This window comes from Sorex araneus, chromosome 4 (assembly GCF_027595985.1).
Source record: "Sorex araneus isolate mSorAra2 chromosome 4, mSorAra2.pri, whole genome shotgun sequence".
NCBI classification, from domain to species: domain Eukaryota; kingdom Metazoa; phylum Chordata; class Mammalia; order Eulipotyphla; family Soricidae; genus Sorex; species Sorex araneus.
Window position 1 is genome coordinate 211,671,765 of NC_073305.1, and position 15,230 is coordinate 211,686,994.

General features: G+C 53.7%; 1 protein-coding gene across 2 annotated transcripts in view; it reads left to right on the forward strand.

Moving 5' to 3' along the window:
• The window catches only part of PRKCB (protein kinase C beta), a 352,872-nt gene that overhangs the window by 264,367 nt on the left and 73,275 nt on the right, over positions 1-15,230 (forward strand). For both annotated transcript variants that reach the window (XM_055136225.1, XM_055136226.1), the window contains exon 9: positions 3,222-3,368. In XM_055136225.1, coding sequence (XP_054992200.1) covers positions 3,222-3,368 — 147 coding nt within the window. The remainder of the gene's footprint in view (positions 1-3,221; positions 3,369-15,230) is intronic.

The following is a 15,230-nucleotide window of genomic DNA, read 5'->3' on the forward strand; positions in this document are numbered from 1 at the left end:
CGCAGGCTCCAGGACACAGTTTATGGTCCTGAAAATCTCTGGCCACTGGGGCAGGACTTTGGGAATGAAATGTGTCAGGGCATGGGGGAGGGGTGGCAAGGGGAAGCAAATCTTCCAGGCCTAAGTGCCAATGATCTCAGTTTCCCTGTCAGCCCAGAGGCCAGGGCAGAGACTGATGTTCCTGGGAAGCCCCGGGAATGCCAAGGCAGAGCCTGGGGGCTGGAACGTGTGTCAGGTTGATGGGGGAGAGACGGACATGTGGAGAGAAGGAACTGGCTTTCTCTCTCATTGGCAAGGGGAAACTGAGGCTTCCTCTTTCAGTCCTTCATTAAGAGCTTCTGTTCCGGAAATATTAGGGTGTGATGTCCCGTCCACATACATGTGGGTGTGATCACCGATCCGGGCCCCAGAAGAGTTGAGGGGTGCTCATGGAGCATGATCAAGTGTCTACCCCACTCTGGGCTGGGACAAGACACTCTCTCGGGGGCTGTTGAGAACCATCTGGGAGCCACCAAGTCACCTGATTAGGGGAACAGAGCTATAGGACAGCGGGGAGGGTATTCGCCTGGTTTGATCCCCGTCACCCCATAGGGTTCCCCGAGATCCTCCAGGAGTGAGCCCTGAGCACTGCCAGGTGTGGCCTCCAAAGCAAACAAACCAAAAAATGCATCATCTGGTAAGAACCAGCACAGCGGGGAGGGCGTTTGCCTTGCACATGGCTGATGCGGGTTCGATTCCTCCATCCCTCTTGGAGAGCCCGGCAAGCTACCGAGAGTATCCCGCCCACACGGCAGAGCCTGGCAAGCTCCCTGTGGCGTATTCGATATGCCAAAGACAGTAACAACAAGTCTCACAATAAGACGTTACTGGTGCCCACTCGAGCAAATTGATGAACAGCCGGACGATAGTTTGACAGTGGTAAGGACGAAAGATACTCCTCTGAGCCCTCAGGAAACCCTGTGGGGGCGGGGGTATTAGGCACCCCCTGTTGGGGGCCAAATCTGTGAGCAGAGGATGCTCCAGGCACTCAGGCAGGTCCAGGTTCTGTGAGGAAGCAGGGGTGGGGGGGCGGGCTCTGTCAGGAAGGGGGGCCGAGGCCAGCTGGGCATTCCTGGCTGTGCTCTGCACTCGCATTTCCGTGAAGCTCTTACGGAATTTGAAATCAGAACGGGGGTGCCCTGGGAAGGGGGCAGCGGCATGGACAGGGTGGGGAGGGGCGCAGGAGGGGGGTTCTGCAGGGCCAGGGATGGACGAGCTTGGGGGATGGACGAGCTTGGGTGCTCGTGGTCAGCGTGGTCAGCGTGGACGTTTGCCTGGGACGGTCCGCGTGTTCCCACTGGCCTCTCGGTTCTTCAACCGTTCTGAATACTCGGTTCTGAAAACGTTCCTTACCAAAAGGAAGACAAGGGGAGGGGTGCTTTGTCAGCACGACGGACAGACAGATGGAAAGACTACAGGGCACCCTCCCCTCCTGGGAAGGAGCTTCCCCGCCCCCCTCCTCATGGGGGGCTTCCGGCAGGAGCCAGCGTTGCCTTCCTTGCCGCCTTTGCAGCCGCGCAACACCTCCAAACTCCACGGTACTGGCAGCCCAGTAAGGGCACGCCAGGTTAGATGGGGAAGCAGCGGAGAAGCCAGCTAACACTCAGTAAACAAAAACATGAGCACTGAAGGCTCAACTAGCAACAGCAGCTCAGCAAACCCCCAGACAAGGCCTCTGTGACCCCACTGACCCCTGGGTGCGATGGGACAATTTTCATAAATTTTCTTTTGCGGAAAGGATCATTCCCTTAGCCATGGAGTCATAGCGAGCCATTATAACGAGCCACAGAACATGAATGATTTGGTGCCTGCAGAGGGGGCAGGCTTGGGGTGGTGGCTGGAAAAATGGGGACAATGGTGGGGGCAGGTCACACTGGGGGCGGGACTGGGGTTGGAATGTTGAATGTCTGTAACACGCGTGTTGTGAAGAACGTTGTAAACCACAGTGTTTAAGTAGCAAGGGGAAAGATTTTTAAGAAAAAAATCAGGGAGGGGCTGTCAGAGGAGAAGCCAAGGGACTCAGGGTCACACGGCTTGTCCAGCCAGAGTACACTGTGACCACCGTGTTCTCGCCCCGCAAAGCAAGCGCAGAGGCACCGTCCCACTGGCTGCAAACTCAGGGCCAGACCCCCGCTCTCTCCTCACCTGCTGCCTTTGGGGGTGACACCGGTGCTGCAGGGGGCGGGAAACCCCCCTCTCGCACTGGGGACAGACACAGCCCTTGTCCCTCCGCTTACCCAACCAGATGCATTCCTGGAAACAGTTCCCAGGGTCAGGGAAATAGCAGTGGGGGAGACACAGTCTGTGCCCTGGTAGTTTCCGGTCTCTTGGGGTGGGGTGGGGGGAAGGGGGAAACCAGTGAAAGGACAGTGGTCATCCAGTGTCCAGGGCGGCCAGTACATGAGGCAAGTGAACAGGAACTCACCCTGTCAACCCAGGAAAGCTTCATGGGGAGGTTAGGGGGGGAAGTGGAATCACCAAGATTAGCAAAGGGGGCTGGAGCAATAGCACAGAGAGTAGGGCGTTTGCTTTGCACGAGGCCAATCCGGGTTCAATTCCCAGCATCCCATATGGTTCCCTGAGCACTGCCAGAAGTAACTCCTGAGTGCATGAGCTAGGAGTAACCCCTGTGCATCGCCAGGTGTGACCCAAAAAGCAAAAAAAGAAAAGGATTAGCAAAGGGGCGAGAGTGACCAGGCCACCAAGCTGTCCTCAAGGGAGCCAGACCCCGAGACCTGCAGGGGGCAAAAAGAGAATGAAGAGGGGGTCGCAGGGAAGGGGACCCCACAGGAAACGAGTTTGGAGAATGAGGCCTTGGCACAGATGTCCTTGTCCGAAATCTAACCAGTGGCCTCCCGGGCTTCGAGGCAGCAGGGACTCTCCTGGGGGTGAGAGAGCGTTTGTAGTTCAGTGTGGCCTCCGGGGAGCCGGGTGCAGTGTCCTCACTGAGGGGCTGGGTTCCGGGGAGCTCAAGGAGGGGGTGTGGCTGTCCCTGGGGAGGGATGAGACACGACACGAAGGAGTCACAGAGACACTGAGTGGAGGCATGTCCTGCTCTTCTCCCAACCTGGGCGGGGTGGGGGAGACTGAGCTGCCAAGGCCACCGCTGGGCACCACTGGGCATCGGGCATGAGCCAGCCTCCCCCCTCCTTAATGCTCTGTCCTGTGCGCTCTCCCCACAGAGGGCCAAGATCGCCCAGGGGTCCAAGACACCGGAAGAAAAGACCACCAACACCATCTCCAAATTTGAGAATAACAGCAACCGGGACCGGATGAAACTGACGGACTTCAACTTCCTGATGGTGCTGGGCAAAGGCAGCTTTGGCAAGGTAGGAAGAGCGGGCAGGGGGCGCCGAGACAGAGGGCGGGGCAGCGCCCCACCTAGATTGAGTAACCGAGGGCCAGACTGAACCTAGCTGCTCCCGCGGTGCTGATAGCCCAGCGAGGGGGAGAGCAGGACAGTCCATTGACCCTGCTGCGCGGAATAAATGCCAGGAAGGAAAAAGCACGGCTCCTGGACCACACGAGAATCCAGACCGGACTGAATGAGCTTGACGCGGCCGTGCGTTCCTGGACAGTGTCTCTGGCAGTGAGCCCAGCAGGGGCTGGGGAGGGCCGGACACATTCCAGGTGCCAGTAGCCCGAGCTGCAGGTCTCTGGGGAGGTAGCAGGATGTGAGTAGGGGGGCTGATCTCGCAAAAGCTTTCGGTCTGTGCTCAGGAGTCGGGATTCCCCGACCCCCGTCACCGTGGGGGGCCATTGCCAGGCCTCAAGCTGAGGAGGAAGCTGAGGTCAGCACAGCTGCCAGGAGACCCTGGGACTCTGGGACTCCAGGTGACCCCCGAGATACTGAAGCTGAGATGGTGTCAGGACTATTCCCGATGCCTTTTGTGTTGTTTGGAGGTTCGGAATCCCTTGGTGGGTGACATACACGTCTCGGATCCATCTCAGCCCGTGAGCTCATGTGTTGAAAGCATACATCGAAATTTGCCCCGTCTTTGTAGTTTGTAGCAAAATCCTGGGCGTCCACTTGATCCCCCCAGGCCCTCTCCTCACCGCTGGTTGATCCACTGTGGGGTGAGGCCAGCCGCATTTCCCCCGGGGTCTGGCAGGCATTTGTCTGGTTTCTCCGCATCTTCACCAAAGCATCCCTAGTGGGAAACCTCACACTTCTAGAGAAAGGAGAGGAATAGAGAATGAGATGGAGATGGAGGTGGTGGGGGAGGGGGGTTGATGGAGGGAGAGATGGAGAGAGAGAGGGACAGGCACAGAGAGATGAAACTGGAGCCAGAGAGAGATCTGTAGCCCATCTGGACAGCTGCAAAGGTTTCCAAGTGGTTTCCTTGCTTCCGTGCTGGGTCAGAGGATCAGTAAACTTTCCGTCTTGCAAGTCCTAAAGCGGAGAGAGGACACTTTATCAAGTGGACATGACGGGCCGGAGCGCTAGTACAGCAAGGAGGGCGCTTGCCTTGCATGCGGCAGACCCCAGTTTAATCCCTGGCATCCCATATGGTTCCCTGAGCACTGTCAGGAGTGACCCATGAGCCCAGAGCCAGGAGTAAGCCCCAATCCAGCTGTCTGTGGCCCCCAAAACAAAGACTGCCTTGTAGCCAAGTGTGTATTCTGCCAGGCCCTCCGTGACTTCCTGTCCAGTAGGCACTCGAGCCCAGGTCAGTGCTCGCTTGCTATTGATCTCTGCCTGACAACTGACTCTGGGCGTTGGCCACAGTGGTGGAGCGGGAACGGCATCTTGAAACCTAAAAAAGCTAAGGTTGTTGGGGAGCTTCAGACGGTGAAACCATCATTGTAATGAGCGGCGTAGTCGCGAGGTTTATAATTAAAATGGTATTAAAAGGACAAACACGGAGACGTCTTCCCCTTCCCTCCCTCGCGGCAGCCGCCCTCGGCATTGTGAACCGGGCGTACACTCCCTGTGCGTCTTTCTGGCTCTGCCCCGCTGATTTCACAAGCCCGAAGATGCCTTTTTATTCTCGTCCTTGTTAACTCAGAAGTGAGCCTCCTCCTCCACACTGCCGGGCCCCCCTTTGGATCCCCTTGGATGTGCTCCTGTATCTGCGTACCGGGGGAAGGGATCTTGATTGATGAAGCCAAGTTCCGGAGGGCCGTGGGGAGAGATTGGGACTAGGGGGTGGAGAAGTGGCAGGATGGGCCACTGGGGAACAGCGAGGGAATTAGAGAGACGAGATCATGTGTTTCCGTGGAAACTGCGAATAATTGAGAAGTTCTGTTCCAGGCATCAAATACATCACAGATGAAAACACCCCAACGCCATGAAAGCAAACACCAGACCAAAAGCTTCTGTGATCCTTGAGAACATACAGAAATGCTTTGCGATTCCGGCCTTGCCAATCATGGTTTTAAATGAATGTGGTTTGAGATCTGGGTTCCTGCTTACGGCATTTTACAGTGAGGGTCTGTCTAGAGATCAACCCCCTTAGCAGAAGCAGGAATGGCCTTAACGGCCACCTGCCTCGCAGAGGTGCAGAGGTAAAGAGGTTCGTCTTGGGGGGCGGGGGGCGGGGACTGTCCGTTCATACCTCCCTTCCCCCAGGCCCGCTGTATCAGCTCTGGCCTAGAAAATTTTGCTCATCAGAGTTGCCTTATTAGTAAGCATGACCTGGGAGTCCAGGAGCTAAGACCTGTGAAAACGAAGCAAGAGGAAAGTAAGTGTGAGGCCATTGAGTTTCAGCCTTGTTTCCAAAGTGAAAAACTAAAGTAGTTGGGGTCTGGAGAGATAATACAGGGCTTACGATGGTGCTTGCTTGGCAGAAGCCGACCCCAGTTTAATCCCCAGCACTACAGGGACACACACACACACACACACACACACACACACACACACACACATACACACACACACCGTGCTTCAGACCCTGCCAGGAGTGTTCCCTGAGCACAGAATCAGAAGTATCTCCTGAGCACAGCTGGGTATGGCCCTCCAATAAGCAAAAAACGAAGCAAAAATGTGGGGTTTGCTTTGGTTGGGGGAGAAAGTTGGGGGGCAGTTCCAAGCATGCCCGGGGTGGGCCCAGGGACCACTCAGATGATACTCAGGGTCACCATGGTGGTGCTGGGGATCAAACTTCCTCAGGCCGAGCATGCACTTCAGCCCTTTGTCTCCCCTGCCCCAGAGTTTGCTTTCTTAAACTTTCCTGAAGAGGTGAAAATGTGCACTTGGAAATGCATGGAATGTTCTAGAACATTCCAGAACAGTCAGCTATCACAGTGAATGTTTCCTTTTCTAGTCTTATCCTTCATTCCCTACATTTGTGATTTCTTGAGCTCCCTCTAGCTTTGCCAACCACGGCTCAAACCACACATTTTAACCTCTGCGGTTGTGGAGTGATTAGTGGGGTTCAAATTGGGCTCCATCTTGCTCTGTGTCCGTGGGCAAGGATGTAGGGAAACTGTCCAGATTGATTAGATACGTGATCCTCCGAACACAGGGGGCACCTGGGGTATCTGTACGGAAATAGCACCGATCCGATGCTTCTCATTGCAAAATGGATTCCTCGAATGCCGAAGTGCTGCCTTAGTCAACACCCATGAACCGTTTAATTCATGCTAATATGACTTGCCGTCTGGGGCTGCAGCTGTGCTCCTGGTGATGCGGTAGGTGGTCCAAGTCTTCTAGACCTGCCGGCTGCTTTGAATGGAAGATTTCTTCGTCTCTCATACTCTTTTGCCTCTTATCCATGGAGGATCTCGTGCTACTGGGCATCGATTTAACACAGGCACCGTGTTCTGTTCAGACCCAGATGCACCAAAGATCTCTGCGAAAGCTTCTCATAGAAATCACGTATGTTATGGGAAAAAAGAACTAGCTCCATGCTCATCAGGAGGGTGAACGTAACGATAATAGTGGAACATGGTACGTTCAAAGGAATGGACTCTCTCAGGCCAGGGCATATAGTACAGCAGGGAACATGCGTGTTTTGTATGTGGCTGACTGGGCTGATCCCCAGCCACCCATATGATCCCCTGAGCACCACCAGGAGTGAGCTCTGAGCACAGAGCCAGGTGTAAGTCCTGGGTGCCACCTGGTGTGACCCTGGAACAAGAAAGAGAAAAAAACGAGGAAGGAAGGAAGGAAGGAAGGAAGGAAGGAAGGAAGGAAGGAAGGAAGGAAGGAAGGAAGGAAGGAAGGAAGGAAGGAAGGAAGGAAGGAAGGGAAGGAGGGAGAAAGGGAGGAAGGAAGGAAGGAAGGAAGGAAGGAAGGAAGGAAGGAAGGAAGGAAGGAAGGAAGGAAGGAAGGAAGGAAGGAAGGAAGGAAGGAAGGGAAGGAGGGAGAAAGGGAGGAAGGAAGGAAGGAAGGAAGGAAGGAAGGAAGGAAGGAAGGAGGGAAGGAAGGAAGGAAGGAAGGAAGGAAGGAAGGAAGGAAGGAAGGAAGGAAGGAAGGAAGGAAGGAAGGAAGGAAGGAAGGGAAGGAGGGAAGGAAGGAAGGATGGAAGGCCTCTCATTTGACTGGAAGTCAGTGTTTGGTTTTGATCATTTTAAGATGCTGTTACCTGTGACAGAAAGCACAGATCAGTGAATCAACGTATGAGTTTTTGGACAGTGCATTACTCAAACCCAATGGGTGGGATAAACAGTCATCAAAAAATCACACCGGCAGATGTAAGGTGCAACGCTGGTGTCTGATGGAAACTGGGAGAGCCTGCGGGAGTGTGGCACAACTAAAGCCGTGAAGGTTTCTGTGAGGGGGCGGAGGGGGGGCTAGTGACAGGGTAAACCGAATTCACTCTGCAAAGAGGGAGTCAAGACATGCCCAGAATGGCTCATTTCCTGACCTTCTCCCACCCGCCTACCCCCGCCCCCAGCGTGGTTGGTCTCTATAGCCAGGATGGATCTTGTTAATCTGGATAGATTCAAGGGTTCATAACCCATAGACACCCTCACCCCTCTCCATCATACACACACACACACACACACACACACACACACACACACACACACAAACACACGTATACAGACTCAATAGAAGCTGGATTTCATTCATGTCACAGTCCGAAATGGGTGTTACTGGCCTCCCCCACTCTCCCCATCTGGTGATTAAGGGTTTCTTCTGATTTCTATGGTTCCATTAATCCCGACGGCCTTGTTTTTGTCTACATTCAGAGGGCGGGAAGGGGGGGAAGAAATTACGGAGGAGGCGCAAGCTGCTTCTTAAAAGTCTTGGTTTGGAAGTGGCATCCGTCAGGCCTGCCTACACGCTGATCAAGAACAAGTCACATGGTCACACCCGGTGCAAGGGAGCCTGGAAGAGCCACCGGGCTCGGCCACAGCCCTCCCTCTGCGGCCCTGGGAGGAGTTTCCCCTTGGGGATTCAGAAGACCATCGAGGGTCCCTCTCGCACACCCAGTTGGTCGTGCATCACAAACATAAATCTTGCAACTCCTCTTCTCCGTGACATTTCCTTGTGATCGACTCATGGAACATGCCAGGTGTCACTTTTCCTGAGGCAGAACATGAGCCAAGAATAAATCAGGTAGGAAGAAGTCAGCAGCTCATAAGAAAGGAAAAATGGGGCGAAGTCCGTAGAAATGAGGTACCCAGGGATGGCAGTGATTGCTCCCAGTTCTGTCCAAGACTATTACTCTTTGGGCATCAGAAATGATCAAAAATCAACAGTTGGGAAGTAAGAGAGCAAACCGGTAATTCTCCTCTTGTTTGATGAGCTTTGCAGGAGTCATGTCCAAGGAGCTGATGACAGTCAGTGCCCAAGTGGCACTCAGGGGGCCTGTGAGCGTCCGGCTGTATAACCTCTCCCATTAAGGCACAGCTGAGATGTGTGTTACTGTCCGGGGTTCTGATGCCAAAGCCTTTCACTAAAAATTCATCCTGTACAGCAGGGTTGAAAGTAGCCTTGGACAAGTTTCCCAAAAGTCCATGAATTATTAATTCTTCGTGTACTTGATTAAGTACATGGATATTAATTATTCATGTGTTTCATTATTTTCGTACATACCTGATTATGCTGTTTGTACTACCCAGTATTTTTCTTCAAATGAATTTAGGTGATTTTTTCCTTCTCAGTGCCCTAAGCAATAATATATGTGAAGTCACAGAGTTGATATACCTATTTATTTTGACATGCTTTGGAATAATTTATTAAGAGGAACATAATTTAGTCTCTTTACTGTCGATGGCACAAATTCCACAGTTTTTTGAAAAGAACATCAAGATCTTTCTTACACTCAGCTTGAGAGAGATAATCCAGGAGGTAAGATTTTTGCCTTGCAGACCTCAGACCCGGATTCAATCTCCAGCCCTGCCTATGGTCCCCCAAGCACTGCCAGGAGTGATCCCTGATCCCTGGACACGGAGTCGGGAGTGAGCCCTGAGCACTGCTGAGTCCCACCAACCTTACTCTCACGTGACAATTCGACTCTTCAACAACCACTTTTTTTTTTCTGAGAACAAGAATTCTTTGTGTACATTTAGGGAGGATATATGCGGTCGACCCAGGTTCGATTCCTCCATCCCTCTCAGAGAGCCCGGCAAGCTACCAAGAGTATCCCACCCGTACGGCAGAGCCTGGCAAGCTCTCCGTGGTGTGTTCGATAGGCCAAAAACAGTCCCAACAGGTCTCACAATGGAGACGTGACTGGTGCCCGCTCGAGCAAATCAATGGACAACAGTGCGACCGTTGCTATATAGTGTCTCAGATGTTCCCTGGCCATCGCCTCTATGTCCTCCTCTTTAGATGAGGAGGAGGCTCACCACTTCCTGGACCCTTAAACAGTGCTCCTTGGGTCCTTGGTGCTCTCTTGCCCACCGGTGACTCACTGACTCTGACTAAAGAATCGGTCTGTGCTGAGGTGCTGCCTCCCCTCCCTCCTCTTCCATCGTGCCGTGTGCCCATCTGCTTGACAATTCTCTCTCGGGAACATCTGAAACACCTACATCCGGGCCAGCGGAAATGAACTGGACCTCACACTGCAACCCACGTGCAGTAGCAGGAGGGACTCGGGGCTTACACCAGCACTGCCCACTGACAGGCATCATGAAGGACTCACTCATGGGAGAGTGTTAGTTGAGCACCAACTATGTGCCAGACCCTGTTCTGGTTGTCAGGAAACTCATTACGGATGAAAACAGGCAAAACTATACACCCTCGTGGCCCATGGACTCCAGTGGGAGTTGGTGATGATGTCATCTAACGACACTTTGGAGTCCTTTGTATCAGGCCTCATACGTATCCGCTCAGACTTCCCCTATAATGCAGCTACTCTGACGCCCATTTTACAGGCCAGCAGAAGAGAGGCAAGAACGCTGAGATAACTGGATAAAGCTCACACAGCAGGTGACATGCAATCGACCAACTTTGCTTTAGATAATGCGTCATCGTGATGGGCTCTTGGTTGCTCAGTATGTAACACTGGCGGTTCCTGGGCTCCACTTGTCCAGCTCACATGGCTGAGGAGTTTAAGGCCTTTCCCTCTTTGGGGCTGGAGTGATGGTAGTGATGGTACAGAGAGCAGGGCATTTGCACATGACCTAAGTTGGATCTCCGACACTCCATGTGGTCCCCCGAACCTACCAAGTAATTCCTGAGTGCAGAACCAGGAATAGCCCCTGAGCTCCATCAGGTGTGTCCTCCCCACCTCCCCCTCAAAAAAAATAAAGCATCCCCCCTCACTTTTCCCTCTTAAGTGCCAAGCAGAGTTCATCCACATTTATCCCAAGCCTCTCCCTTTTGGTTTGCTGCCTACCTGTGCTGATGGAAGCTTCCAGATCTCTTCTTTTATTTGGCGGGGAGGAGGGACTTTTTGGGTGACACCCGGCGAGGCTCAGGGGTTAGTCCTGGCTCTGCACTCAGAAATTTCTCCTGGTGCTGCTTGAGGGACCCATTTAGGATGCCAGGAATTGAACCCAGGGAGGCTGCGTGCAAGGCGAACACCCTCCCCGCTGTGCTGTCGCTCCGGCCCCGCTCCCAGATTTCAGTTCCTGCCGCCCAGGGGACCGGCTCTGCTTCTGCAGCCTCTCCTTCTCCTCCCCGTGCACCCTCTCAGCTTCGAGGCTCCCTCTAGTCTAGTGTAGACCCACATGCTGCTCCTGCCATCTGCTCTCCGACCCACTCCCACTCTCTCGCCCATGCCCTCCCCTTCATCCCTAGACTTTATTTTTTGGGTGGGGGGCTCACACTGATCGTCAGGGATCTGGGTGATCATTCCCCGGTGTTCAGTCTCACCAGCCCTGCAAGCTGCTGACTGATCTGGGCCCTGTTATCTCTGGCTGGGACTCTGAAGTCCTCGAACCCAGCCACGCCTCAAGATGCCCCGACAACCCCCAGGTGGGAGGAGGCAGGACCAGGCCCGGCAAGTAGGTTTCGTGTTTCCTTCCTTCCTTCTCCGAGCAGACCCTCGGGGTCCCCTCACCCCCAGGCAGCTGCTCACCTGTCCTGTCTTGGACCTTTCAGACCCGGCCGCACTGTGGCACGGACAGGATCCTTGTTCTACTGTGAAACACAGAAAAGCGTCCAAAGGCCTGGCTGGCTGGGCATGCGTGTGGCTCAGTGACAGTTTCCTTGCCTTCCACACGTGAGGCTCTGGGCTTGATCCTGGCACTCAGCCAACCCATCCCATTTTAAAATATCCTATTTTATGACTGCATTAGAACATGAACAGATCCATAAGTATTATATATTAGCACCGTCGCACTGTTGTAGCACTGTCGTCCCATTGCTCATCAATTTGCTCGAGCGGGCACCAATAACGTCTCCATGGTGAGACTTGTTGTTACTGTTTTTGGCATATCGAATATGCCACGGGTAGCTTGCCAGGCTCTGCTGTGCGGGCGAGATACTCTCGGTAGCTTGCCGGGCTCTCCGAGAGGGATGGAGGAATCGAACCCGGGTTGGCTGCGTGCAAGGCAAACACCCTACCCACTGTGCTGAGTGAAATATTATATAAACACCCTCCCTGCTGTGCTATTTGCTCCAGCCCCTCCATCCCAGCATTCATGAGCCCCGACAGGAGGGATTCCTGAGTGCAGAGTCAGGAGTCACCCCCGAGCATGGCAGGGTGTGACCCCAAAACTTAAATAAATAAATAAATAAATAAATAAATAGAACAGAGCCGCAGGTCCCGGACACCCCACTGCCCCCACCCCCACCCCCAGCCCCCCAGGCAGCCTCTGAATGGCAGGGGGCAGTGGGGGGGGGGGGGAATCTCAGTACTGAATTCCAGCCGGAGAGAATTGCCAGGAGAGATTCGGCGGCAGGTTAGTTCCCTGGCAGCAGGGAAGACCCTTTCTGCAGGCGGCCGTGCAAGTGTCTGCTCATCGTGATCTCATTAGCCGTCTGTAATCACGCTCGCCAGCCTCGGCCCTGCGCTGGTCTGGTTGCTGCCGTTATGCAACCCTGCGGTGGCTGCCGCCCTGCCCGGCCTGCTGCCGCCGCCTCCGGGGTGCCAGATGCCCGGCTCTAGAGCCGGCCCCAGACTGCAGCGTGCGTGCGAGGATTTGCTCACTGCTGTGATCTTGCAGCCCTGCCCTTTGCTCCTTCCCTAACGATGGCACCTTCCTCCCTCCCCAGCCCCCCATCAGCCCTAAGGATTTCTTTTCTTTTCTTTTCTTTCTTTTTTTTTTTTTGCCAACTCATCTTCCCCCTTCCTTGCCTCCTTCTCTGTTTCTCCTCTGTCGGGGAACGGACTGCTTCCCTGGCACCTCCGTGTTCCTTCCTCTCCGGCGAGTAAATGACAGAGCAGGCAAGTCTAAAGCTTCATTTCCTGCCCGATTCCCCGTCCCTACCCCTCCCTGCCGCCCCCCTGCACGCAGCAGGATGAAGGAGCCAGAAATGAAATGCGTGGAACTTGAGCTTGAGAACCTTCGGCCCTGCGGCAGGCAGACCGTCAGGCCGGGGTGAAAGAAGGGAGCATTTGATTTTTGCAGTGACCTGGTCAGTTCTGTGCCCCCTAACCCCCAAGGCAGGAAGTGCAGCTGGAATGAGGAAACTTCCAGAATGCCAACAAGCCTGGCATCCATTTGCAGGGGCGATGGGGGGCGGTGAGGTGGGGTGGTGAGGTTGGGGTGGTGTATCCCCAATCTGGGCACCACCCCCACTCCCGCCCCGCCCATCCTACTCCTGATCCCTTGCAGAGGTAACTGCTCCACATATAGAGATTGTCTACTCCGTTCTCGATTTTCCAGTTCTTGAATATTCTTGAATTCCACAATCCCAGGCTGGAGGGATGGACGGCTTCCGGCCCTCTGTGACCCCAGAAACTGCCTCCAAGGGGGGGAACGCCCCTTTCCCAGCCAGACCTCGGGGAGGAAGTGATCTGAAAATTGCCTCCAGAAAACCCTGCAACTGTGCACGGTGTAGACGGAGTAAGAGAAGGAAGGCAGGAAGGAACGTCAGCCTGTGGGGTCCCTGGGTCCCAGGGGCAGTTTCCTTTAAGTCTGTCAATTCTGGAATCTGTCGGCCGACGCTTTGGGGGAAATAATACCAGGTTCAGTCTTGTCCTCCCCTTGAAGGCCAGATCGAGCTTATTAACATGGAAGCACTGTCTCCGGTGATAATTCATGGCCCCTGGCGCAATTATCCTGCTGTCAGCGTTCTGGCCGCCCTCCATCTCCACCGAGTCTCCCTGTTCCCTTTCCGAAACCCACCATGCAGTTCAGATGAATCACTGGTGGGGACCAGCATCCCTCCCTAGCTTCCTGCCGCACGCGTCACAGCAGAACCCCATGGCTGATGAGCCCCCATTCCTGTGAAGAAGGGGCCGTATGGATGGGCCGTGTGACTACAGGCACCAGACTCGGCTTCCACCCGTCCCTCCCTTTCCGCTGCCCACTGTCACAGGATGGAGCGAACTCCCTGAAAATTACTGCAGAGCCTGAGAATATATTCTGAGCTCAGAGATGCACGCTCACACACACACACACGCATACACACATACACACGCCTCATCTAGGATGGTTATGCATCGCTCACACACACACATACACACACATGCCTCATCTAGGGTGGTTATGCATCGCTCACACATACACACATACACACGCCTCATTTGGAGTGGCTATGCATTGCTCACACACACGCATACACACACACACCTCATCTAGGGCGGTTATGCATCGCTCACACACACACACACACACACACACACATACACACACCTCATCTGGGGTGGTTATGCATTGTTCACACACATGCGCACACGCCTCATCTAGGGAGCCCGTGCTGTTTTTCTTTCCATTTAACAGATGAGAAAATAGAGGCTCAGGATAGAACCAGCCTTGTTGAGTCCAGCAGATGAGGGTGCAGGTTCGAACTCGGGGACTCCGGCTGCTGGGCGTGTGCCCCCAAAGCCACACAGCTGCCCCACACCCCACTGAGTTTTCCCACTGCCTTAGAGAAAGCCCATTCCCTCGGAGTCTGGGAGGCCAGAAAATTTTTTTTTTTTTACAGGGAGACCTCTGTGTACAGAAGAGATGAGATTCTATCAAGGCGGGCGCCTTTGTGCCACCTAATTGCCAAGATGAATGAGTGAGGCTTGGCGTTTCCATTGCTTTTTCTTCTGGTGAAAAGCATCAATTATTGGTTTGTTTGCCTGCAAACGGTCTAAAAATGGTCAAATTAAAGCTGCTTTAATTTGAACCACCTCGCTTTGTCAAACATAACCCGTGATTCAAAGAGATCAGCTCCGCATGCATGTCACCAACGTGGATTTGCTCCAAAGAGCTCTAGAGTAACTGAAATTGACACCGATTGATTTTCCCCCATCGCTTCTATTGATAGCAATTAGAAATTATAGCGTCTCAGGTGTGGAATTAGTAGTTCTTTTGCATTTTTTTTTTCACAGTCCAATCAAGCCTTGAGCCGTCTCTCCTTCGTTCAGTCCAACTAAATGTCTGTCTGTAAAATTCAGGGGCTATGCAATTCTCCCTCCCCCTCCCCCCACCATGCGCCTTCCCAAGTCTGTGAATCATTCCTTCTGGGCTGTACTGACATTTGCGTATCAACAATGGCAAGTCCGCAGGAGCCAGCGATGATGACTCGGCTAAAAGCACCTCCTCTCAAAACTTCCTTTCACACTTCCAGCACTTTCTCTGCTCCGGGCAGACATTCCGCTTGATGAAGTTGAAGGTGTGACATGGACCCATTTTAAAAGGTTTACATCTCGAGAGCACTTGTCAGCCGTCCTTGGGGCTGCCAACGCTGG